The sequence below is a fragment of the Adiantum capillus-veneris genome, chromosome 12 (genome assembly GCF_014529385.1).
Source record: "Adiantum capillus-veneris isolate H3 chromosome 12, ASM1452938v2, whole genome shotgun sequence".
In the NCBI taxonomy this organism is placed as follows: domain Eukaryota; kingdom Viridiplantae; phylum Streptophyta; class Polypodiopsida; order Polypodiales; family Pteridaceae; genus Adiantum; species Adiantum capillus-veneris.
Window position 1 is genome coordinate 42,347,445 of NC_140942.1, and position 27,287 is coordinate 42,374,731.

Sequence of the window (27,287 nt, forward strand, 5' to 3'; positions counted from 1 at the left end):
CCATGTTCTCAAACAATGCCTTCCAGAAAAGACTCGTCATACGTGGATCCCTGTCACTGACAATTGACTGAGGCATCCTGTGGTATTTAAAGATATTGCTCATGAATATCTCGACCATATGTTCTGGCTTTATCTTCTTCCTCACAGGAATGAAATGGGCCTGCTTACTAAACCTACAAATGATAGTCCAAATCCCATCATTGCCTGTTTGCGTTCTGGGAAGATCAAAGATAAAGTCCATTGCTATGCTTTCCCATGGCCTATCAGGGATCGGCAATGGCTGCAACAATCCCGGTTGCTTTTGTCTGTCAAATTTGACTTTTTGGCATATTAAGCATGATCATACAAATGTGTCAACATCTTGACGTAAAGTTGGCCAATAGAAGAATGTCTCAACCCCTTTCACTGTCGCATCAATTCCACGATGCCCAGCGTAAGGTGGAGCGTGACTTTCCATCAAAATCTTTGGCCGTAACTGTTTAGTAACGCATAACTTTCCATGCATCATGAGAAAGTCATTCTTAAGCATATAGTGCTCATGATGTTGCCCATCAACAAGCTGGTCATAGATCCTTGCAAAATTTGAATCTTCAGCATATTGTGTCTTCATTTCGTCTAGTTCACAATGGTACGGAATTGACACTGCTGAAATTTGGGGCTTTCGTGACAACTCATCAGCCACCACATTCTTTTTCCCTTGCACATGCACAATCTGAAAATGGAACATTGACAAGATGTTTGCCCATTGCATGTGCTTCTCAGACAACTTCGTCTGTGTGAGAAAATATCGCAAGGTTTGATGATCCGTTTGGACAACAAAATCAGCCCCCAGCAGATAGTGTTTCCAACTAGTGAGAGCATGAATTACTGCCAACAATTCTTTCTCATAGACTTGCAAGTTCCTTTCAGTCTTCAAAAGAATTCTGCTCTCATATGCGACTACTCGGCCATTCTGCATTAGAACTGCACCAAGACTATGTCCACATGCATCACACTGAACGACAAAAGGTTTCGAAAGATCTGGCAAAATGATTACCGGATTTGAAGTCGGCTTCTCTTTCAAGTGTTTGAACGCTAAAATTTCCTTGGCTGTCCACTTGAAAGTAACTCCTTTTCCTTGTAGTGCATGGAGTGGAGAAGCAATCTCATCAAAATTTCGGATGAACCTCTTGTAGTAGGAACATAAGCCTAGAAAGCTTCGAATGTCATGTACGGAGTTCAAGTCTGGCCATGACCTAATTGCTTCCACTTTAGCGAGATCCATGCGTACCCCATCCTTTCAAACAATGTGCCCAAGGAAGTGAATTTCTTGCAAAAAGAATTCACTCTTCTTCGCATTAATGAGTAGCCTGTTCTTACGTAACTCATTGAAAACTGCAGTCAAGTGATCCCTATGCTCCTATTCGGACTTCGAATAGACAATCATGTCATCAAAGAAGGTACCCACAAAGTTTCTATGTGGTCTAAAAATTCTGTCCACCATCATTCTATTAAACGTGGCAGGAGCATTTGTGAGACCAAATGGCATGACAAGAAACTCATAGAGACCAAATGTTGTCCTGAACGCAGTCTTATGGACATCTTCTGGCCTAATGCGTATCTGATGGTAGCCACTCTTTAGGTCTATCCTTGTAAACAATGACGCTCCCTCAAGCCGATCAAGAATGTCATCTATCCTCGATATGGGGAACCTGTTCTTGATGGTATTCTTATTCAAGGCGCGATAGTCAATGCACATGCGCCATGAACCATCCTTCTTCTGCACTAAGAGTACAGGCGAACAAAAAGGGGATGAACTGGGCTGAATCAGCCCCTTCTCTAAAAGCTCGTTGACCTGACTCATAATCTCTTTCTGCTGGGCTGCACTAACCCTATATGGTGGTCTATTCGGTGGACTAGAACCTGGCACAAGATCTATAGTATGATCCTCAGGTCTCTCAGGAGGTAACTCCTCTGGCAAAGAGTTCGAAAAAAAATCACTGGAACCACTCAAAAAAGTTGACCTGTCTTTCTAAGGTAGACAAATTAGATACAACTTGGGGTACTTCTTTTGCAAAGATCAAGTACGCAGAAAGATGATTCTTTATTACAGATGAAATAGCAGAAGCAGAAACAACTGGAACAAACTCGCCTTTAAGCTTTACATCAAGGACATGAGTCTTTCCTCTATGTACAAGGGTAATCTTTTTGTTGTAAGTATCCACCATAGCATGCAACCTGTAACACCATGGGATACCCAGTAACACATCATAGCCCTCAAGTGGCATAATATGAAATTCTTCCGCATCCACATAGCTCTGAATGTGCAGACGAAGCTTTCCCAAAATGGGAGTAACAGGCTCTGAATGACCTGGGCATGCCAAACCTGCTTCCCCTGTCATACCCATCTCCTCTGCACGAATGCCCAACTTTGATGCCAATTCTGGTGATATGAATTTGCACGGGTTCCTGGATCAAAGAAAACCAGCACTGTCTGGTCTCTAACTTTGCCCCAAGCTCTGCACAGCTCCGTGGCATCTATGTTTGGTTGGTCTCTAACCAAATCTGGAACAAGTCCTGCACTTGGCTTTGGCTTCTTCCCTTTATGGTCTGACTTGTCATCCTTATCCCGTGACTTCTTCTGTGGGCATTCATTTGCAAAATGTCGTTCCTGTTCACAAAAGTAGCATTTCTTGGCCTCCCTAAGAGCTTTCCTTTCTTCAAAAGTTTTGCTAGAAAAATGCCTTTTTTTTCCTTGTCCTCGTCCCGAAGAAGACTTAGACTACTTCTTCGACGTATCACCTTCTTCAGTGGAGGGATTCTTTGTGGGAGGCTCAGAAGGCTTTGCTGCAACATTGCCCTTGGCTGAAAACTGTTTGCCCTGGGACCCTTTCTTGTGGCTATTAAGTCCATCGAAATCTCCCTTCGACAGATTGCTGGCCACACTTGCATTCTCTATCAACTGAAACATATTCATGACAGTAGTCTTTGTGCAGTAGTCCCTGATTTTCTTGGGCAATCTGCAACAGTACTTCTCAATTTGTTCTGACAATGGCACAAACCTGTAAGAGGTGACTGGCAACAGTGCGGCCCAAAATTGTTTATTGTACTCTTCCAGATTCGCACACTGTTTAGCATTCAACTCGTGCCATTCTGTCATCACATCCACTTCAAAAGTGTTTGTCAACCATGCAGGCGCAAAAAGCTATTTGAATTGGACCCACATTGTTGGGGCTTGACCCTGGTTCAACAATGCGGTCCACCATTGAAGCGCATTCCCTTTTGGCAGCCTTGCGTATCTTTGAAGATTCCGTGAAGTTTCCTCCAGCATAAGCTGCATCGAACTGTTGTATGAAGGTCAAAGCCTTCAATTGATCCTCAGTTCCTCTGAAAGTTTCAAACTTCACTCCCTGCCCACCTTCCTTGTAATCCTTAAGCTGACTCAAAGGAGCCACATTATCATAAACAGGTGCCTATAACAGTGGTGCTCCATGAGTGTTCATTCCAGCACTCGCATCAACTGTTTTCCTTGTCATATCTACATTTGGTACGTATGGCTGCGAAAAACCAGCCATACCAAATTGTGTTCCAGGCACTCGAAACTGGCCATAGGCACCCTGAAAACCTGGTTGGACACCCATGTTCGCGTACATAGGGTTACCCATGCCTGTTTGCATTGTCCCGAACACATTCCCTGGCATATAACCCGTGGAAGGTCCAGCCATAGCTTGAAACACTTAACCACCTCCAAAATAACCAGGATAAGTATTAGATAATGGAAGGGTCTGACGCATAGCGTGTTCATTACTCCCTTGACCATTCACAAACGGTTCTTGTCCAACTAAAGCAAGTTGCTTTGGATCATTGGACACCGCTAGTTGCTCAACCACATGGGCTTTCCCTCGAGCATCATGAGTCCTCTGCGCATTGGAAATCTCCTTTTCTTGCAACGGCTCAGTCATGCCCTGTGTAGGAGGTTGAAAACCTTGTGTCGGAGCTTGTAAGAACTCCTGCATCCTTCGGTTGTTAGCCAACTGCTGAAACATGTCCATGCAGCAATGCAGTTAAGTTCTAAACAACCTGTCCTCTTCTTGAAGAGTTGAGGGACTTTCTCCATGCCATGTGAGAAAGATCCCTCTTCAGGTACTTGGTCTCTCTTCTCTGCCATAACAACAAGCTCTGTGTTGCTTTCACCCACAATAATCCACGCTGCACTTTTTGAAGAAAAAGTGACTATCCTGTCGATGGAACCATATAACTGGCCTCTACAACGTAGAGGGCGGGACTATTTCAATTACCTGTTAATTTTACACAGAGCACTGAGAAGGGAAGAGAACACAGTTGCGTCCAACGACTAGAATGTCATTGCGCACACGAAACCGACACCTTGTAGGCCCCCAAGACTGGCGCCCCTTTCGGTATTTCTTTATTCAAATTAAAGTAGACGATCCGACCACTTAGCACAAGCTTTCACAAAGCTGTCCAAACCTGGCGAGGGCTGAAAACGCAGGTTTTCGACCTGATTTTGGCAACATAACGGCACAAAAACCCGTGTAGGTCAAAAGCACCCGCCTAGGACGGATTCCCTTGCTATCTGGAAGCTTTCTAGTGAGCTGTCACAGAAATTCAGCGGGCTGTAATTCCCTGTTTTTCACTGCTGGGTGTCCAAAAGCCTATACACGCATTCCAAGGCTCTCACGAGGCTCCCCCGGTGTTCCCTTGCAGTTTAGGTGCGAAACCCTAAACCTGCAGAAAAACACAGCAGGCTGTAATTCGCTGTTTCAGATTGTTTTTAGCGGAGCGAACACGCCTACGCGTGTCCCAAGGGCTCCCGCACACAATGGGACAGTTCCCCTGTGAATTGGACGAGTTTTCACGCGAGAAAACTCTCCAAACTCACAATCTTTCGCGATGGAACTGTGCGTACCTGTGGGGGATTAGCAATTAGCTAATCCGGTTCCTGTTCAGAAGGCTCTTGCCTTGGCAAACGCGCATAAACCCCCAGAACTGTACATGTTCATCTGAGTAGCCCAACTAGTGGGGCATTACCATATGTGCCAAAGGGGAGAGAGAGATGCACGAGAGCAAGTCATCGCGCTACATGAGACAGAGGAGAAGGCAAACTTTTCATTAAAGCTGTAGACCTGCACCCACTACTCACACACACAGTGTAGCTCACTTATGAGTCAAATCAGCCTCCTCTCTCAAATTGGGCGCCCCCTCTTGCTGATGGAAGTGGAAAACTGCACCAGGAGCTGCCATGTGTCCAGTTTGCCCCTTTTGAGTTAATTCTCTAGTTCCCACTGACTTATAAAGTTGTAAGTGACTTTTCGAGTGGCCCAGATTTCATTTGGCGCACACAGGCTTCCATACTCGTCAGAATTCAGTGCTAACTGGCCCGACCAGTCCCAGACTGACCGACCAAGACTCCCGCTGTGAGAAACCTATTCGGCCACAGCCGTTTCACACTGGCCATGCAATGTCCACTTGCACCTTTTCAAGGGTTCCGGGGAAAACAAGTAAAAATAAAAATAAATAAAAATATCTAGTACTTATTTACGGAAGGCAACAAGAAAAATACACCTCCTGGTGACACTCGGATTGTTCCTGCTAGAGCTGCGCAGACTTAGGGAGAGCTTGCTGAGGACATTAGGGGAAAGACAGTCTCAGAGACGAATCACAGAGTTCTTTACACCAGACAGAGGAGAGCCAACGGAGCAGTCATTACGGCAGATCTCAGAGCCTACTCATACTAGAGGTACACTACTTAACAGAGCCACTGAACTTGGCAGATCTAGACGTCCACGACCTCGGGGGGTCTCCCACTACCGACGAAGGTTGCAACAGAAGATACAAATCACTCTAGCTCGACATGCTAAACGCCCAACCAGAGTTCTGACCATGGAGGAGGTCGATGAGAACCGACAGCGACCGATGAGAGATTTCATCTGAACCCCCCCCCCCCCCTCCCCTTATTTCCTTTCTCCTTAGTGTTTTAGTGTTAGCTCTTTGGAACTTGGTAACTTTGTAATTTCCGTACTCAGACATGGTATCAGATTCACCAATTGTAACTTTTTGGTATTATAGGTCATTTTGGCCTTTTGAAGACGTTAATATAACATCTCTCTCTCTCTCTCTCTCTCTCTCTCTCTCTCTCTCTCTCTCTCTCTCTCTCTCTCTCTCTCTGTTCAATTGTTTTGAAGTGCCGAAAGTCTTATCTAGTGTGTTCTTTTCAACTGGCACGTGGTGCTCTCCCGTTACAGTGGTATCAGAGCTTTAGGCGTTTGCTCTTTTGAGAGCACACTGATCCTTGCCCGAACACACCGGGCTTCTTGATTCGACAAAGTATTTGTAGTTTCTCCTGGACAAACTCCATGGCATACTCTCGAAGCATCCTCAACAGAACCTCTCGATTTTGCAGAGCTTCCAACCGTTTCTTAACTACATGTTGCCACCTCTGTTGCCTCAGGCTTTTCTCCCCTGGCATCAGAAAGCACAAGAGCCTCCTCTCGACATGCTACACAGTCTTCCATTCGAATCGGGGGAGTTTTTAGGAACATGGTGCATCGGCGCAACCGCCTTTGCCACTACCGTTGCCACCAGCTTCCCCATGGGCCACCGCCACCTGGGTATAACGGTTGGAGCTTGCATGCCTACCCCTATTATCTGCCTCCTCTTGCATTGCATCAGCCCAAGGACTTCAAATATGGTGGATCTATAGTAAAATTTTTCACCTTTTTGGGGGTGAAAGATCGAAAGAAAGCTTTATAGTTCCAGCAACAGTTGGACACTGTTTATGTCACGGGGAACTACATAGAAGAATCAAAATTCTCTCAAGCCGCCACTTTTCTCAAAGACAATGCAATGTAATGGTGGGGTTCTGTAGCTACCAAGCCTCATGCTCTATGGACTTGCCAAGCTTTCAAGAATATTTTTGTCCGGAGTTACATGGCATCCTTGTTTGAAGTGCAGCTTCTAGCAGAATGGGGTAACTTGAAAATGTTGGCCACGGAGACTATGGGAGACAACAATGAGAAGTTTTTAGACATCTACCTCCCAGTGTCTTTTTTCAAGCTATAGGATTGCCATTACCTTTATAGGAATATTGTTTGTCCAAGCAAGTTTCGACAATCCAAGAGCTTATGGACCATGTTGCGGTTGGTCACAAACTTATGAAGGGAAGATTGGAATTTACCGCTAATGATCAAAGGTCAAACACCTAGAATCCTCAACAACGCACAAATTCTCGGGATTCCCGCGACACTTCCACTCAACTTGCATGACCTTGTTTGATAACCCTCCAATGAGAAACTCTGCAGCAAGAAGGAAGGTGCTTTGAATGCTTCTAGACGGGACACACCTCCTATGTCTATCCCCATAAAGGTGATAAAACTCAAGAGCAACCTCCTACCAAGAAAACCAAAACTGTGGTAGGACTTGTTCTAGATATTTATGGCATCTTTGTACTCGATGCTTCCAAAGAATTGTGCAAAGACTATGGAAAGATTAGTGGCCACAAGGCACTGATCTTTTTTTATCTAGGAGCCAGTGAGCCACCGAGAATTTCATCCATCCAGAGTTCCTGAAGTAGATGGACTTTTGCTTGGAGCCATGGAGGCCGAGCTAGCTGCAGGGCATACCAATGTATTATGTAAAGTTGTACCACTCATTGGTGCCCTTCCAATCACCATCCATTGGTACCACAGTAAGGTAGACTTCCACACCATGAAGCTATGGCATTGCGATGCTCGTTTGGGCATGCCTTGGCACGACAAGAACAATGCTACCATTTAGATCCGAAACAAAACCATCACTTTGATGTAAAATGGCAAGCCAATCGTCCTTCGAGTTCGACTGACGAAAACCAATGCTGAATGATTTTAGTTTTGCTTTGTATCTAGGTACTTTTTGAACACTATTTGAGAGTATTGTTTGCAAATCGTTTGAAATAGAATTTATCCGTTTTAAACTTGTATTGGTGCCAATTGAGTTTATTCGAATTTTGTTTAAATGTTGGTTTCAATGCTGTTTGAGAACCTCTGGACGATGGAGGTTGCGGTTTGGGGAGCGTTTAGTTGTAACCGGAAACCTTCGAGCTCCGCAGGCTGCGGTCTGCTTAGCATTTGGTTGTATATGGCCTTTGAACGATGCAGATTTTGGCCTAGGGAGCCTTTAGTTGTACTTGAGAACCTCTTGACCGACGCAGACTTCGGTCTGGGGAGTGTTTGGTTGAATTTGGATGTTTTATGTTATTTGTTTGCACAGGTGAATTTTGTGTTATTTGTAAAGCATTTTGTGAAGCATATGAATCTGGCGCATCAATAGTTCCAAATTGAATGAGATTGCCTGGGCATGTGACCTTAGTGCAACGAGACACGTCTTTAAAGATCAATGAGATCTGAGTGTGATGGTTAACATTGCTCTGCTGGAATATCAAGACCTCCCATGTGGATGAGGTGACTGGATGAAAATCTGATTGTGGAGCTGTATGGTGTACTGTGTGCTAGAGAATGTGTTGTCCGATGACGATGGGCATTGGCATGTATGCATAAAGGCAGACTGGCAGCGTGCTCTAAAAAATCGGATTATGTTGTGCAGGTCTAATCGCGGACGATTACTCTTCTTTCAAGAGGGGGGTATGTCACAAGGTGGGTGACGTGGCACCCCTAGGGGGTTAGAGCTACTGAAGGCTTCCAACTTATGGACAAACCGACTGAGAAAGCAAAGGGCCTAAAAACTGATGACATGGATGCTGGATGGACCAGCCGGTGAATTGATATGCAACATATTTTACCACTTGTATGACTATGTATATAGGATATATCCGCGTCCTGAACTCCTAAAATTTACATTTCCTATAGCCTCTAGAAACATGTGTTTCATATTGTGTTGCATCTTGGCATTTTCGAAATGAAACGAAACAAAATGCCTGGAAACGACGAAACAACGAACCACATGAAACGTTTCTTGTTACATTGCCAGCATCAAGGCAGCTTCTTCTTTGAACATGCGCGCACACAGATTTTCGAGTGCATGGATCGCCATGAAATTTTACACTCCATATTGCTGGGTTTCCAATTAGTGTTGGAATTAACACTTTTGGTCATGTAGTCTGTTCATAAAGCCTCTCATCTCATGCAAGTTCAGATTGTTTTCTCTTTGCTAATTATAGCTTTGTACATTTTGCAGCATTACAGAATTTCTTTGGATGAGTTTGACATTGTGCAACATTCACCAGATACGATAGCACCAGTTGGTGTGCTGCATCCTTCAAAATTTCATTTGGAAACCAAAATATCAACGTCATCTGCATTGCAGCCAACTTCAGAACCATTTGTTAAGGATATTGGAGTAGAATTTGAAGAAAGCCTTGTGACTCCCAAAGAAGCCGATGCTTCTTCTGCTCAAAGTTGGCAATCAGTGTCCAGGCTTGATATATTATCTGATTCTTGTGCCAGAAGACATGGAGCTTTTGCAGTACACAGCCTCTGGACAAAATCACGAGTTAATGATTTAGGTAAGCTTGTCTAACAATGGTTATTTTGTTTGACATTGATTGCGCTGTCCTTTTTTTGTCCTTATCCTTTGAGATTGGTAGGCATTGAGGAAGAGCTGGGTTTTCTCTTAACTGCAATTCAAAAGGACCTGAAAGAGGATGGGTTAAGCTGGGGGGATGTGCTTTACATCCACCTTTACCTTAACGACATGGAAACCTTTATGTTGGCAAATCAGACATATATGCAGGTTATAACCGAAAAGCTGTGCATCAATGGTGTGCCATCGAGGAGTACTGTCGGAATAGATTTGCTAGGGAATAATCTAGGGAGGGTTATGGTGGAGGCTGTTGTAGCAAAGAAAATGGTCAAGAAGGTACTTCATGTTCAAAGCATCTCTTGCTGGGCGCCAAGTTGCATTGGGCCATACAGTCAGGTATGTTGATGGAGCCTTATTTCTTATCATTGTGACAGTTTATGTCATGCCGTTCTGATTTTGTTGGCATAGCCTTATGTCCCGTCAATGTGATACTTTATGTCATGCCCTTCTTATTTTTATGACATTCCAGAGTTTAGCGATGAATGCGTGTAAGGTGATGAAGACATTATCAACAGGCTTCTTGCTGTCGTTTACATTGTGCGAGCTTAGTTGGCTGCCAAATTTCTCTCGGCTCTAAAGATGTGTTATTTAATTAGGTGCAGGAATTTTTGAAGGAGTCAGCTTGTCCATCCAGTGGACATTAATTAGATATATATCTACTGCTGATCTACAAAAGGGACTCCCATGCAAAAATTTAGCCAAGCCCAGTTTACTTTATATACTGGGATTTTACAGAAGTATGAAAGTTCCTGCAAGCAAGATGGGACTATTGGGTGCTCTTAACGAGTTTAGATAGCTAGGCTGTTGAGCTCTGGGAAATTCTCTTTGCGAGTACTGTTCTTTAAGCATTGGTGGAATGGTAGTCTTGGCTGGTCAGGAAAGAGGGAATAGAAAGAGGGGGGGGGGGGGGGGGGGGGGGGGGGGCGGGAGATCACCCAGTGTAGTGTTGCTCGTGGAGCTTTGTGAGCAAATACTATATTCGAATTTTTTTTTCTGATGCGTTGTTGGAATATGCGCATGGTCATTTTGTGACACCAGAGGAATAACTTGTTCAGCCTGTAGTCTCTGTCTGGGTCAGTAAGAATATTCGTACCTTATCATCTACTTTGATTTTGAGACACCAGCAGTGGCTTCATTGGAGCCTGTTCTGACATTTAAAATGTGTTTTGTAGACATCTACCTTAATGCTCTGCCTGAATCGTATTGTTTTAATATGTTCTAGGAAAAATTCAAAAATGTGCTTGTTACAAAAGAGATTTTTCTGTTTGAGGTACATGTCTGAGGATGGCCTTGTTTTATCAGGCTACGGTTTGCCATGACATGCTTTATATGGCAGGCCAGCTTGGGCTTGATCCTCCAACGATGGCTCTTGTCTGTGGAGGGCCTGCTTCAGAGATGAAACAGGCGCTGAAAAATTGTGAAGCGGTTGCTCTAGCCTTTTCGGTGAGCATTATGCGTTCTTGTGTTAGCATCCTGGTCTATTGCTCATCATCTGTTCAAATCTTAGAGAGAAAGGAAGCTGAGACGGTTCTTGAAAACTTTTTGCGTTCTACCGAACGCTTCTTTGAACCTCCGATTGTTTATGTGAAAGTTCGAGCATTACCAAAAGGGTGTGTGACATGAGCACTTTCTTGTCTTTACACCATTTATGTATTCGAATATAAGTGTTCTATTTAGGTTGTGATTTGCAGGGCAGCGATAGAAGTGGAGCCATTTTTGTATGCTCCTTGCTATGGTGGGGAGTCTTCAGAATCCAGCTCAGAACTGAGAAGGTTTAGAAGAGGAGAGCGCTGCCAAGGAACCATTGTCCCTGAGCGGTCCTTTAGGGCTTTCTATTCGATTCCCTTCAATGTCGTTCTCAAGGATGTAGATACAGCTAATAGAGATTTTGCTTTTGATTTGGGCTCCTTGCCCTTCATATGCGCAGAGCTGGAGTTGTGTTTACAAATCTTCTCAGAAATGCTTGCTGAAGCTTGCTTAGACTGGCAGAATGTATTGGTATATCTTCTACTCATGATATGTTTTGTGTTCTTTACTCATGCATGCTGTCTTCTTTTTTCATGTTCAAATGCATATGGACAAGCTCTAATTTTGTCATTCTCAAATGCACATCCAAAAGCCTGTAAATCTCCATTGGCATGCAATACAATTTCTTGTTCAAATTCTCGTCCTAAAGCTCAAACATTTATGTGGCCATTATATTTATGTCAGGCTTTTTTTAGTGCTAGGTTTCGTTATAGCTGTGGTGTGCGCTAATGTGCATGTGCATGCATGCATGCTTGCTTGTGTGTGGCATGCGCATGCGCATTCACATGTAGTATCCATGGTGACACACCCACTATTGGGCACTGATGATGTTTGTGGGGATGTCGTACTATTTAATCAACACCCATGCACGATGGAGCTGATGGTTATATTGTGAGTCTGCACTTGCAGTTTACTTGATGTTGAAGTTGGATGTTTCTTGTCTTGTGCAGGCCTTCCGAGTTATGTTTGATTCGAAACTAGTCTCTGATGAGCTTGTGGTAGCAGCCTGGAATTATGCCACTAACAGTGTGTGTAACTCCTCCGGAGAAGACAAGCTTTCAGCACATTTTTCGATGTCTGGGCTACAATGTCTCCAACCTTTGTTTCTTCCTGTTTTAGGTTCAGGAAGAGATATGAATATGGATGACCTTGTCACTCTTGATCTCCTAGCTTTTCCATAAGGTCCTACAAGTTCCTCTGCCTGATACCATTTGATTGCAATTTGCAATGTTCGTACAGCAAATGCAAGCCATGGCTTTTACTGATTCCAAGACAGCTCTTACGAGGAACAGGTTTTGCCAGCTTTTCTATACACAAGAGTGCACGGTGGAGGTTCCAACCCGCACGAAAGGCGTAATGATCTGGGCGCTGTCTCGGAGTAAACTGTAGTTGTGATTAAAGCTTGTTCAATAAGCAGGCGTAGAGAAGAGAAGCTTTCAAAAGCAGACTTGATGGGTACCAGGAATATGGGAACAAGATTAATTTACACTTTGATCCAAATGAGATGTATTCTGGCTGCATAAGTTGAGGCTTCAATTGTTGCTACAAGTCCATCAGCTTGTGCTGCTTAGAGGGCAGTCAGTATATCCATGGAGTTTCATCTGGGCCCAAGCCTTTATATTTTCAACTGCATCATGTCACAAAAGGTTTTTTGGTGAACAAAGTTTCTGAACTTGTAGGATTATATAATATGTAAGTTCTGGTCACTATATAATATGTAAGTTCTGGTCACTCTTGGAAGGGTCTATGCAGATATACACAATTTTTACTGCAGTTCTATGGAACACCAAACCAAATGATGATCACTGTTAATGTATCTCTCATTTCTTTTGATGAGGACCTCGTCATTGGAGTAATTTTATTGGTAATGTAATAACCACTAAGCGGGGGTTTTTTTTTTTTTTTGGGGGGGGGGGGGGCGGCATGGATAGGAAGCGAAGAGTCTTCACAGCATAGGATCTAAGAAAGCGTGCTCTATCTCCCTCTGTCTTGTTTGCTCATGTCCTAGTCAAATTTCTTGGATGGCCTCATAATGTACTCTCTAGACTTGGTATTCTCCTGGTGCTGGGGGCCGTCTACGGGTTCAAACCATTTTTGCCCGAGGTAGTGTGACCCCTCTTTGAATGTTGGTGGCTAGTTGCTCGGCTCTTTGAAAGGAGTTCGTGAGTTGTGATTGTTGCCCTCGTCTGGGGTGTGCGGGTGATTGGAGGAGAGTCTCCCTGTATCAGTGAATCCACTTGTTGTCCCTGGTGACTCCAACAGTAAAAGCTTTGTGTAGGTTTTCCTGTGGAAAGTGCTGTATATTTGTTCCATATGCTCTCATGTTTGGGTGCTCACATACATAGTTGTTACGTCCCCAAACGTTAGGATGGTCACTTGAGCTATGTCTGGCCAAGTGTGAACATGGCTACTTGTCTAAATGGGATTGTGGTCTCGCTTGTGAGACATCACCTTACTTTACTCTAAGCCCTTGGTAGCTCTATTTGCACACCCGTATTGGTGTGTTCTTGGTGGTATGGGACGCCGTCCCTTGTGGTAGAGGCTAGCTTGTATGTTGAAGGCTCCCAAGCTTGGGGGTGAGCCTGCCGTGGCTCCATGGTTGGGAAGTGAGCTTGATGTCTGCTCGCTTCGCTTATGTATATGTGAGTATGGCTTGTGTCATGTCATGTGTGTAGGGTGGATCCGAACATTGGTAGAGCTTCTTTCTGGTTGTTCATATGACATGGCAACATGCAAAAATCCATTAGAGGTCATAAGGCCGTGATTGACATGCTCTTACACTCTTGCATAGGCGGTATGGGACACTACTAGCTAGAGAGGAGAGTAAGGGAGACCCATGCAATCCAATGGTCGGAGTTTATATTAAGTTTCTTTTTTCTTGTTTTGCTAAAGGACGTGCCTTTGCGGAGGTTGATGCTCGTGGTCGTCACATGGATGCTTTCTATGTCTTGTTCTTTTTCATGTCCTCTCCGATGCTGATCGGCGGAAGCTGCTACTCCAAGGACATTGGAGCACCTTCCATAATGAACATAGCGATGAAAGCAACGGTGAGAAGAAATTGATTTCATGGAGTATTTTCCTTTTGTTAGATAATAAGAAGAGATATGGGAATTTTTTTTAATCACTATGGTGCTTCCTTGTCCTCAATGACATTGTTTTGTGTGGCAATCTTGGGTGTGTAGGCTTTTTTTCTCCCGGACATCCATTGTCCTCGGAGTAGGTTTAAATCTTCTATTGCATTTCAACTGAAGGCTCTCGTGTAAAGTGGTTACCAAGACTTATTGTTGGTGCTCGTCGATTGCGAACATGTTCTTTTAGTATGGATGGGGACTTTGCTATCGTGCCCAGCCATGAGCAATAGCCATAGGCCATCCATGGGTGTGGGGCATGTCATTGGGCTGCAAAGATTGCGTCAGATGGTTGCACAGGGCGGCGTGACTATGTTGTATAGAGGGCAGCAGTCTTGTGGTGCGCAAGGGTGGCCACCAATCTCCTTTAGTTGTTGGTATCCAACAATGGCGATAAGATTGATAATACCACCAATGATAACAAGTTCTTGATGTTATGGAATGGATTCTGAGAAGTTGGACACTAACATTTATGGTCATGTGTGCTTGATGTAGCAGGTCAAGGTAGCTGAGTCATGGAAACGTGGCTGACAGCAGATAGCAGGACATGGAATAATCCAATAAGACTTAGGATTTTTAGTTAGTTCAATGAAGTCTTTTAACCCCAAAGTGGAATGTAAATAGCCTCATTTATTACCCAAAGTGGAATGTAAATAGCTTCATTTATGAGTTGGAATTAATATAAATGCATGCCTAGAGGAAGCCAGTCCACTTTAGGCATGGGGGGATGATTGTCCTCATGAATAACAGGTCTTCAGTTCAACTTCTCGTCGGCTAGATCTTTAAGGTCTCTCGGGATAGTTTCCTACGACGTTAAAACTCTCTTCTTCTTCTTCTTCTTCTTCTTCTCTATGTGTGTGTGTGTGTGCGCGGGCGCGTGCATGGCACCCGCAGTCTAGAGAGACGTGCACGCAAGTGTGACATGTGTCTTGTGCCAACACAACGTCCGTATGCGAAAAAGTGGTATCAAAGCCAGGTTGATACTGTATCATTGGGTGAAAGTTTTGAATAAAACCAGCCTCAGAGATAGTAGATTGAGAGAGAAGGTGCTTGATAGCCTGTTGGTCAGTTTTAATGAAAACGTGAGAGCCTATAAGATAATGCTTCCAGATATCTAAGGCATGAACGAATGCGAGGAGTTCCTTATCATAGACATTGTAGTTGGATTCGCTAGGCTTAAGCTTCCTGCTTTCATATGCAATGGGATGGTCATTTTGCATTAACACAACACCTATTTCAGATCCACTAGCATTAGTGATTACAACAAAGAAAAGTTGTGTAAAATCAGGCAATTGCAAAACAGGTGCATGTGTGAGAAAATACTTGAGTGTGTCGAATGATTTTTGTTGACTTTCGCTCCAAGAGAAAGGGGTAAGCTTACGTGTGAGAAAGGTGAGAGGGAGTGCAATGTGAGAGTAACTAGTTTGTTGTGCAAATTTAAAGGTACCGCACCTATTGCACCTATTTTTGAAGACCCACCCTTACTCGAAGATGATGAAGAATTATTACTTCCAGAATCAATTATTGATCATGATTTCATTACTACACACACCGGTACACACTATCATAGATATCTTGTTAAATATAAGAATTACTTTGTCGAAGAATGTCAATGGCTTCCTATAGCCACTTTAAGTCTCATGTACCAGCACTTGATTTCTGCATACCACAATCACAGTAACACATTTATGCCTGACAAGGCACCTTTAAGCAAGCATAGCATCAACTTTGATGGAATAGTTTGATTGTCACTAAATGGAATGGAATACAATGATTGGACTTGATTCGTACATTGGTTGGTTTTTATGGAATTGATTCAAACACATGCTAGAGTTCCTACGCTTTTGATAGGTAGGTCTCTCCGTTATGTAAGTGATCTGGAAATTATTGTTGTTATCTACATGTGTGTTAGTTTCTACGCCTAGTGAGGCAGGGCTCTCTGTGATATTTACATGTGGAACTGGCCCACCACATATTACTTTGCTAATGTTATGAACAACTGAGGTCAATTGCTTTTGTTACCTCGGGGTATGTTATGGAATGGATTCTGTTACCTCGGGGTATGTTATGGAATGGATCCTGAGAAGTTGGACACTAACATTTATGGTCATATGTGCATGATGTAGCAAGTCAAGGTAGCTAAGTCGTGGGCATGTGGCTGACAATAGATAGTAGGACATGGAATAATTCAATAAAACTTAGGATTTTTAATTAGTTCAATAAAGTCTTTTATCCCCAAAGTGGAATGTAAATAGCCTCATTTAGAGGAGCTGTTCCTTTTGGGAATTAATATAAATACATGCTTAGAGGAAGCCAACTCACTTTAGGCATGGGGTGATGATTGTACCCAATACTCTCTCTCTCTCTCTCTCTCTCTCTCTCTCTCTCTCTCTCTCTCTCTCTCTCTCTCTCTCTCTCTGTGCATGGAACCCTCGGTCTGCAGGGGTGTGCACGCAAGTGTGAGATGTGTCTTGTGCCAACACGACGTCCCTATACGCAAAGCCTGAAGCCAGTGCAACTTAGAGCTACACACTTATTTCGAATAGACATTCTTTGTAATGGAAATGGTCTATGAACTTTGAGAGTAGTGGAATTAGGAAATTAGATGAAGCACTTTGTGAGATTACTTTGTGAGCATAATGGGTGAACTTAATTGACGGTAGTAACATAAAGTTGGTACTTAATTTACTTGGCATGAACAATACTTTTGCAAGAGAGAGAGTTTAGAGAACATGATAACAGTTGAGGACCGGATTCATACGAAGCCGGTTCCCCCTCCAATAAGCATTTGTCTTATAGTTTCTCTCATCAAGAGAGACTTGGTACAATACAATCTTTGTGTTATTTGTGACCTAGGTGATGCAATGAAGATGGACAGCTTCATGCATCACAAGCATAACATAAACTTTGTAGAAAGAATTAACTATCCCAAGCCTCACTCCCAAGGCCTCAAAACACTTCGAAGGTGGAGAGAGCTAGCGGGGAATGAGGGTAGGGATGAAGAAGAAGAAACATTCCATAGAAGAAAGAAATAGTTCTTTACTTATCATCACTCTTCTTGTTAGCATACATAATAGCATAGTAATGAAGATGGAGAAGATGACAAGCTTAAGCGTTGAAGCATGGCTCTTGGTTGGATTTGCATTCCATAGCCAAGAGTTTTGGTGTAGGCTCACTTCTCACAAGCTTGGAGAAGGAAGTGGAGTTCCTCAACTTTCACCAAGTGAGAATGAATCCACAAAATGAGTGTGTGAGAGGTGTATATCCCCCCAGAATACCCATTGCTTGCTTGGCGCGAGTTCTACCTTTTTCTCATGCCTTAAGCTCATTGGACCCCTCTCCCCCTAGCCAATCACATGCAGCATGCATTTCAAGTATATGGGTAGTGTTTGGACAAGTGTCTCCTTACCCTTTAGAGAGAGAGAGAGCTTGAAAATATCTAGATATTTGTTGGATGGAACTAGAAGCTCATTGGACCCCTCTTTAGCCCAACCAATAGAATTCAAGCACACCATGTGGCTAAGCATAGGGAGAGTCTGACATGTGTCCCATGTGCCCCTTGAGAAAAGGGGTGCCCTTTGGATGAGTGGGAGGTTAAGTCAAAGATTCCCTTAACTTTGGGCCTTTCCCCCTCCTTTGTAGGAGGGTCTCTTTTTGACTCAAGCACCTTACCCCCCATGCATCGAAGCTTCTCAAGCACCTTCCTCATTAAGCATGACAAGCACCTCAAGCACCTTAGTCATCAAGCATGATAAGCACCTCAAGGACCTTAATAATCAAGCACGAAAAGCACCTCAAGCACCTTAGTCATCAAGCACGACAAGCACCTCAAGCTTAGGTCGGGTTCCCACCTCAAGCTCAACCCTAGCTTGCTTAAGGTCAAAGGACTTTTAACACTAATCATTGGAGTTCTTCAATGAAGCTAACCCTAAGGTCTTTTAATCTCCATTAGATACACGTTTCTCTTTGATAGACTACCTCCTTTTGGACGCGTATTGAGATGTAACCATCTCTCCTCTTGGTCCCCTATTGAGATAAATCTAGAAGCACTTATTGCACATTGATTTTTGGTAGACCGTCTTCTTTTGGACCCCTATTGAGATGCAACCATCTCTCCTTTTGGTCCCCTGTTGAAATAGATTTAGAAGCACATGTCTCTATTCTAACTCTTGTTCCCGTTTATTTTCCCACATTAAGTGATCAGTTTAATATGAGAAAATCATTTGGGTTACTTAGATATTAGATTTTATGACATTATCTCTCTCTTGAAATCATAGTCGACCTCGACTATGAGGTAGAGAAAATAAAGCATAGTCGTAAGTCCATGTTTCTTAGCGGGTAGAGGATCCCTTTTTACCCTACGACATCATTCCAAGATGGATGACTAATCCATTTGGTGCTTGGGAGACGTAGCTGCTGAGAGCATGTCTGCTCTTTAGTCCATATCATACTTCCAAAGTAGAGTGACAAATTCTACATGGTGTTTGTGAGATGTCATCACCACAAACATGATCCTAAGCATGCATACTATTTAAATTTGTGCACAATAAAAAGAGAACTAGTCTTATAAGACAAAAACATTATTCATAATGCATTTTCATATGCGTACTTTAAGGCATCATTGTAAGCATTGACAAGGTTTATATTATCCTTAAGCTAGGTTCTTTGCATCCATCTAGCATCTTTAAAAAAATAATTCTTAAACTTAATAAGATATCGTCAGATAATCTTACCGTCTCTTAATACCTTGTCTTCATGTCATAGGATGGACTCAGATTGAAGTACTTCTTCGTGATCTTTGATTTTTGGAGGGTCTGCAACTATTGCTTCTTTTGGTGAGGTTCCTTTGTAAGGCTTACATAGGCTCTTATGGAGAGCATTGCGCAGCATGAGCCAATGGTTGGGCAACTTTAATTGATAAGACATCTCATTGATTGGATTAAGGATTTAACAAGGACCATAATATCTTTTTGCTAATTTAGCATAATACTCTTGGTGGCCCGAAGGATTCTTGCCCGTAGTATGCCGTAGATGAGCCTTGAGAAATCGTAGCAAGACCCAATCATTTTCCTTAAAGGCTAAGGCTCTTCTATGCTTATTAGCAGCTGTCGTTTTTGCCTTTGCTTTGAGATGGATATAACCTCTTTAATATTTGGAAAAGATTCTTGTGAGTCTCGGCTATATTCATCAATAGGTGAAGATCTTCCCATGTACTTTAAGTAGTAAGGGACTTTTGCATCTTCCCTCTTTAACCTCGAAAGGTGCTTTTCACATAGAAGTATGTACAATGTCATTGTATTCATACTCTATAAGAGGTAGCTACTTCTATCATTGAGAACGTTGATCTACTTCCATGACATAGGCTTTTAGTAGATTCAAGAATCATTAGATTAGTTATTTCACTTTGGTCATCGAGGTTAAGTAAAAGATTCCTCTAACTTTGTGGCACTCTCCCTCTTTTGTAGGGTCTCTTTTTGACTCAATTACCTTACCCCCCATGCATGGGAAGCTTCTCAAGCACCTTCCTTATTAAGCATGACAAACACCTCAAGCACCTTAGTCATCAAGCACGACAAGCACCTCAAGGACCTTAGTCATCAAGCACGACAAGCACCTCAAGATTAGGTTGGGTTCTCACCTCAAGCTCAGCCCTAGCTTGCCTAAGGTCAAAGGACTTTTAACACTAACCATTGGAGGTCTTTAATGAAGCTAACCCTAAGTTCTTTTAAGCTCCATTAGATGCACGTTGCTTTTTGATAGACTACCTCCTTTCGACCCATATTGAGATGTAACCATCTCTCCTCTTGGTCCCTTGTTGAGATAAGTCTAGAAGCACTTATTGCACATTGCTCTTTGGTAGGCCGTCTCCTTTTGGACCCCTATTGAGAACCATCTCTCCTTTTGGTCCCTTGTTGAGATAGGTCTAGAAGCACATGTCTCTATTCTAACTCTTGTTCCCGTTTGTTCTCCCACATTAAGTGATCAGTTTAATATGAGAAAATCATTTGGTTAGTTAGATATTAGATTTTATGACATTCTTTTTTGTGATTCCTTGGTGTATCACTTGCTATGTCTTTGCAATACATGCCTCCTAGGGTCTACTTTTAAAAAGGAGAGACGTGCGGTGTGATGCATTATCCAAACTATAGTGAGAAAATGGATCAAACTGGTCAAAATGAGAATCAACATATCAAATTCTTCTTGCATGTAAGAGATTACTCTTAGAGGCCGCTTGTAAGAGGCTTTAGGAGCATAAGCTATGGAGGATCTAAATGCCATTAAAGGAAAGACTAAATGCTACTTTACTGCTGCATTACAATTGTGGGTAGAATGTTATAATTGATGAGACAAATATCCCTTCAAAGTGAAAATTGAACCTTTGTTGGCAAAAAAATCACAGAAGTTTGGCATACATTTATGGAACTTGTGTGATTCGAAGACTGGATACAATTACTCGTTTCGGGTGTATGACAAATCATCTTGCGTAAAATTGTCTTATCTTGTTGTCGCAATTCTTGTGAATGATCTAAAGCAGAGGGGTCATCATGTAATCTTTGACAGATGGTTTATGTCAGCTAAGCTCTTGATGCATTTTACTAAGGAGGGACATGGAGCCACAGGCACTTGTATGACAAATATGTTTTTTTTTGGATTTGTGGATGTTAAATCTTGAGCATGGTGATTGTGGCTCATCATGATTTGCATATGATGCAAAGAAGTGTCTTTTGGCTTGTAGTTGGATGGATAATAAATTGATATATTTTGCTTCTAATGTGTATGGTATGCTGCAAAGAGAAGTTGTAAGACACACTGGGAGTGGTCATAAAGTTTCACTTGCGTGTCATGAGGTAGTGTTGATGTCTAACAAGTGCAAAGCATGTTGTGATGTTTTTGGTTGTATGGTTTTGGGTAGTGGCTATGGTCTTGAGACCATTATCCATGGTTGGAAATGGTGGCATGTGATGTTTTGGGAAATGCTAGACTCTATATTGGCAAATGCTTATATATCTTATGGAAGTGTTTGCATGGTAAGAAGAATGGAAGCCGTTTTCATGTCACGTTGAGGTTGCAAGAGAAGTTAGTTGATAACTATTTTACTGAGCATGTTGCTCCAAGAACTTTAATGTACATAGCTGGTGCAATGGGTGGACGTACCTTGGTGAAGTTGAGCGCAAAATCAAGCAAGTATTTGTTTGTGCGATTGAAAGGAAGAAGTATATGCATAAAGGGCACAAGGTTATGGGATCTAAGCCATCAAGAACATTATATGGCTGCTCTAAATGTAAAAAAATTCTTGTGTGTGTACTCATGCTTCTCCAAATACTGTGCCATGGTAGGCTATAATCGCATGGGTATAAGCGCGAAGGGAGCTGTGCAGTCATATAATCGCCTAGTGCAAGTTTGAGGTCCACTTATGGATCTTGAGTACATTGAGTTGGGATCTTGGATTGTGTTCTTGGTTGTGATCATTTTTCTAGTCTACATTGTTATACGTGCATGTACTAATTGAACATGTTGGCATGTGTGCAGTCTTTAGTTACTGTTTTGCTGATCCTAACCAACAAGAAGGATTTTTTCCATCATGAAGACGATTTTTCTTGTAGGAATTGTCGGATGTGATACATTTCCATACTCATAAAGAGGTCTTGTGAATTTATTGATTGTACAGTGGAGTTTGTTTTCCAAGAAGAAAATTGTCCTTGAGGAAAAACTTTTTGGTTGTTTTTTACCATGTCAATTCTGGGATGCTTTATGCAAAGGTCATTTTTCCTCTTTTTTTTGTGAACCTTACATTTTTTTTGCTGCTCCTCATCTTCTATACAACATGCTCTCCAAAGGAGATGGCGAGATGATCCATGATAAAGATGCTAGATTTATTCTAAAAACAACAAAAAAGGACATAGTAGTGTCCTTTTTGGTATCAAACTAGTGTTAAGATTGAATTTTCTATATATATAAGCTAAATCATGTGCAAAATAAGCATACGACTAAATACTTAGGACTTGTTAAGTGGTGGACATGTTTGTGGGTGTGCTATGGACAGATGCATGAGTAATTAGGGAATAGAATCCTTCATTCCTTTGCAAATTTTTTTATCCTAATTGCCTCCCTCGTTGCTACGACTCCTCTCTGAATTACCCCTTTGTTAATAATTTGCAAGTCATGTGTGAAGCGTGAGTTTTTTTCAATTATAACTTCATGTGCACTAAGAGGTATTCCTAGGTGGATAGATGCAGGCTTCACAATTAGTGTATAATAAAATCTTTGTGAATGCTCTGTTTATTAGACAAACAAAGTCTGTGGGTAGCATCAAACAATTGATAATTCATTTTGTTAAAAAATAGAAGTGTTTTCATGGCTTTGTTTAAAAAAGACTTGTTTGGGTGATATTTGAAGGACTATGAATGAAACTATGACAAAAATTAAGAAGGGAACCCTAATTGTATTTTCAAAACATTGTGGTAGTAATTTGAAAACAAGAGGAATGGGAGAGCGTGGTTTAGAAGTGTGAGACTACCATACCTGATCAGTTGGGTACTTTTCATAAGACTAATTATTAAAATCTGAAAAAAGGTATCATTTATAAACCTTAAGCATATTGAGACTTTAATTTTAGATGTTATAGGATATTAGCTCCCATCAAACCTTTGGGTTATCAACCTGGCTTGTGGTGTAGGACCCTTACTTCCATGTCCTCTCTCTCTCTCTCTCTCTCTCTCTCTCTCTCTCTCTCTCTCTCTCTCTCTCTCTCTCTCTCTCTCTCTCTCGACTAGAGCATGCGTGTGTGCACACACACATTAATGCTATTTATTGAACTCATTTATCATTGGCTTTCAAAGAAGCGTTGCCTTTTCCTTCAAGATCTTTGGTCTTGATCCTCTTAAGAGACTTGCTTTGTAAGCTGCTATTGTGGCTCACAATATCTCAAAAACACCGAAGATATGATCCTAACCCTAAATGTCCCTGTTATTGGGTTGCCCATTATTTTTCTGCTTGTGGCTTCTGGATGACACTTAATCCCTTCCTAGCCTAGCATAGGCAACAATCCTTTGAGCCTCAACTATGCTCTGGACAAAATAATGCTTGACCATCTTGCTATTGAGTGATAATGTCAAGAGCTCAATTGGGATCCAATTGGCCTCTTTGTCAAATTTGGGTTAAAAAAAAACATTGTTTCCATATTTTTGCATTGCACAAATGAGTTAAAAGTTTCTTTCCACCACAATTGTTTCTTTGTCCATGTAAAAATGCATCTAGTTTTGATGCATTTTAGACACTACCTATGTGTGGTAAAACTCCCCTATGTATGAATCCTAATAAACGCTTCATCCTTAGGGTACTTAGCTTTGTTGACATTGAAGGGGGGCCTCTCTCTCTCTCTCTCTCTCTCTCTCTCTCTCTCTCTCTCTCTCTCTCTCTCTCTCTCTCGTATATATTGAGACTAATGCCACATACACTACAATCAATACGAGCTAGGTTCAATTATCCTATCATCATTCTCAATATCATTTGTAGAAATTTTCATCATGAGTGAGTGAATTATTTTCATATTGTGTCACCCGTTCTATATCTATGTTCTTTTCCCTTCAATTCTCTCTCCATCTCTTGATAGTAAGTCATTATTTAGAGTGATCATTTGAGGGTAATCCTATGGTTTTTTTTTTTGAGAAGATGGATTAATTGAAAACTTCAAAACTCGGGTAGTTAAAAATGGTAGGCAAGATTCGAGGAACAATTGCAAAAGAAGGACCAATATTTGAAGGAATATGTTAATGCATGCATGAAGGACATGGTAGGTAAGTTGGGAGAATATGTTTTACCTAAGTCAACAGAATGACCAAATGTGGGAAGAAAGGCCTTGAGGTACATTGATCTATAATGCATACCCTTAGGGGAGATGGTTGTACAAGAATTGATTGAAGAAAATTTGAATGATGAAAGTGGTAGCTGCCTAGCTAACTTATGAGCTGCAAAGCTATATCTATGAGCCACTATTGTAAATTTTGCAATCAACTTGGAAATACATAGCCTCAAATTTATGTAATTTGTCAATTTTTGAGTCTATATGTAATTATGAGCTAATTGGATCAAAGCTAAGTGCTTTCAACTTGTATTAGCTTAACTCTAGTGCATATGGGCTATGACATCACTTGTTTTTTTGAACATAGACCTTTTGGCTAAGGTATATAAGCCAAATTTTGTCAATTGTGGATTGCTTGTTTTCCGTCAGCTTCTACACATCCACATGTGAAATCTCTACACAACAATGTAAGTTTCTTGTGATGGTCTTGTGAATTTTTTGTCACTAATCCTCTTGCTAGTTAGCTCGTATCTCATAGGTTAGACTTAAGAACTATATTTTAGTTATAGGGCATGTATTGGGGCATCAAATCTAAGCTCCTAAGTGCAATCTTGACAAAAAATGACTAGGTCAAAATAGGCCTTCTGATCATAATTGAGATTTTTCCAAGTGTTCTAATGGTAGATTTGCGAGCGTAGGCATGTGTGTTTAGGTCATATCTACTTATCCGATAAGTTTGGTAAAGATTGTAGCTCAAAAACTTAGTGAACTATCATGATTTGCTTCTTGATGTGATGACTAGATTTCATTTTCTGACATACAATTTAGTGTAGCAAGTGAAGTAGAATGGGATTATGTTTTTTGAGAGGTTGATAACCTCTTGTAGACTCCATATACTAGTGGTGTCAGATTCTTTCCACATATTGACAATTATGTTTACGATTCTCACTATGTCTACAATAAGATAGATTGAGAATTGGCGGTCAACCCACATTTGGAACCATTTATGGGGACACAATGACCTAAACTATGGGAAAACCTTAGTACTTAGCTTTCATTGTCCATTTCTTCCTCTAGGTTCAAACAAGAAAAGAAATATGTCTGTGAACACTTTCCACTAGGTTAAGTAGTCACCAAGGTGGAATTTTGACCTATCTCACCCTTTAAAGAATCATCAGTGAGGTTGTTTCTATAATTTTTAGAGTTTTGGGTTCCAAGTTTTAAAGCAACCTCAAAAAGCCATCAAACAAAGATTCAGGTCGAAAATTGATCTTGTGGGAGTTGTAGGAGCATTGTGGTACTAAACCGAAACTTGCATTGGAGAAAATTTTCATAGGTTTACAAAAAAATGGATTATTATCTCTTGTATGATATCTCCATGCAAATTTGACTTTTGCACGCTAAAAGTACTTGAAATACATTGTGTAAGACTTGCCCAACATCAAACCTACAAAAAAGTTCCATTTTAGGTCAAAAAATAATTATCAAAGATTATTATTTGGAGATTGAAATTAGGCTTTGGGTCAAGGGTTGAGCTTGTCAGAAAAAAGTATGAGAAGTTTTGTGAAGTCTTAAGAAGTTCTAGTTTCATTTGATTTAAAATGGTACCAAATCTTCTTTAGTCTCTAATGAAATTTTTTGGTAGGTGGTGATAAATATATAAAAAGTGATCTAAACTTACTAAAACTTGTATACACACATTAAAATACCTTGTACTAGCTTTGGGAGCAGTCAAAACTTGAAAAACTTGCAAATTTGGGCACCCAAATAATAATCATGATTATTATCTTGGTCCTCAAAATTGCAAAATTTTCATCATTTGTGCATATCAATTGTTGGCCAACCATTGTACATTAAACCTATATTTCACATTTGGTGTCATTTGAAGTTACGAAGTGTCAAATTCTTTGTGAATTTTATTAGTAGTTACACGAAGTGAGCTAGAAACTTGAAAATTTGTCCAAACTTTGTGAAACTTGCTCAAAGACCTATTCATAAACCAATGTAGGTCAAGAAACTTAGAAAAAGTATTCATTTTAGGTCAAGTGATAATAATTCAAATTATCATCACCTGATGTAAACCATAGGATTTTTGAAATTTTCTTCAATGGACTCGATCTACGATAGTAAGTGCACATGCCAAATTTCAACTGATTTGGAATAGTTTTGATTGAGATTAATAATTGTTTATTAGAGTGCAAACTATGAAAATCGGTAAAAAATTGTATAATTATTTTCCAAACTTATTGAAAATTGATTCAAAGCTCCTTGACCACATCTTTGACAATTGTGTATAATCAAAAGTGAAACTTTTAAGGTCAGAGATAGTAATCACGATTCTAAAGAGAGAAATTTGAGAGGGTTTTGCAAGGATAGAGTACCTGTCCCAAGGATAGATTGCAAAATTTGGAGGCTACTAGGAACTTAATTTGGCTACTCAATCAATTTGGGGTTGGAAAATTTTATCAATCATTCCTTGTTTGATAGACCTTGGATTGTTGTGACAGACTAGGATCAAGCAACTAGAAGCTCTTCCAAGGTTTTTGCAAGTGATAAATTCACTAGCAAATTGTTTGGTCTTGCAAGACTTGGTAGAAATCAAGCTCGGGACTTGAGAATAACTTCAAAGAGGAGATTTTTGATGGCTAAAGTTGCTTAGTATCGAATCAAGTGGCCATGGACTCTATTCCTTTAAGCATTGCAAGTTTTTATGCACCTTATATCAAGCCAAGTACTTGCAAATCAAGGATTTAGCAGGGATTTAAGAGTTAAGTGTCGACTAAAGAGAGTGTTAACCAAGGAAAACCACTAGAGGCCATAACTGAAGAAGTGTGCGACACTTATTTTATTCGACTTTAGACATGCCTTCCTACTCCATTCAATTAGGTGTTGAAACCTTGCTATGATATAAGCATATACTAACCTTGTATAAAACCAATGCCCATGGGGATTATATTTAGGTGGACCCTAATGAGGAGTAGGTGGCTTCAGTTGATGATCATGGCATTGAGTTTGAGGAGGAGATTAGAGTCAACAATCATGAAAGCTTCTACATTGATAGAAACAAAACTCAATACTTAAGAATAATAAATGTTGAAACTATGAATATATGGGGATTAGAATTTGATACACGGGCCAATGATGCTTGACTTTGAGGGTTATGCATTGAAGCATATCAATACTAATAGCCCATGGGTCTACTATTGGGAGGAAAACAATGCAAAGGACTTGTTGTGGACATGTCATATTAAGCCCGA

General features: G+C 41.2%; 1 protein-coding gene across 2 annotated transcripts in view; it reads left to right on the top strand.

Moving 5' to 3' along the window:
• LOC147445639 (endoribonuclease) overlaps nucleotides 1–12,931 on the top strand; it is a 47,189-nt gene extending 34,258 nt beyond the window's left edge. The window contains exons 8-12 of one of the 2 annotated variants that reach the window (XM_086525089.1): nucleotides 9,169–9,496; nucleotides 9,578–9,909; nucleotides 10,876–11,183; nucleotides 11,265–11,571; nucleotides 12,051–12,931. In XM_086525089.1, coding sequence (XP_086381215.1) covers nucleotides 9,169–9,496; nucleotides 9,578–9,909; nucleotides 10,876–11,183; nucleotides 11,265–11,571; nucleotides 12,051–12,281 — 1,506 coding nt within the window. In that variant the 3' untranslated portion in view covers nucleotides 12,282–12,931. Of the gene's footprint in view, nucleotides 1–9,168; nucleotides 9,497–9,577; nucleotides 9,910–10,875; nucleotides 11,184–11,250; nucleotides 11,572–12,050 lie in introns of both variants that reach the window. The other variant, XM_086525090.1, reaches the window with a different exon arrangement.
• The last annotated feature ends 14,356 nt before the right edge of the window (nucleotides 12,932–27,287 follow it).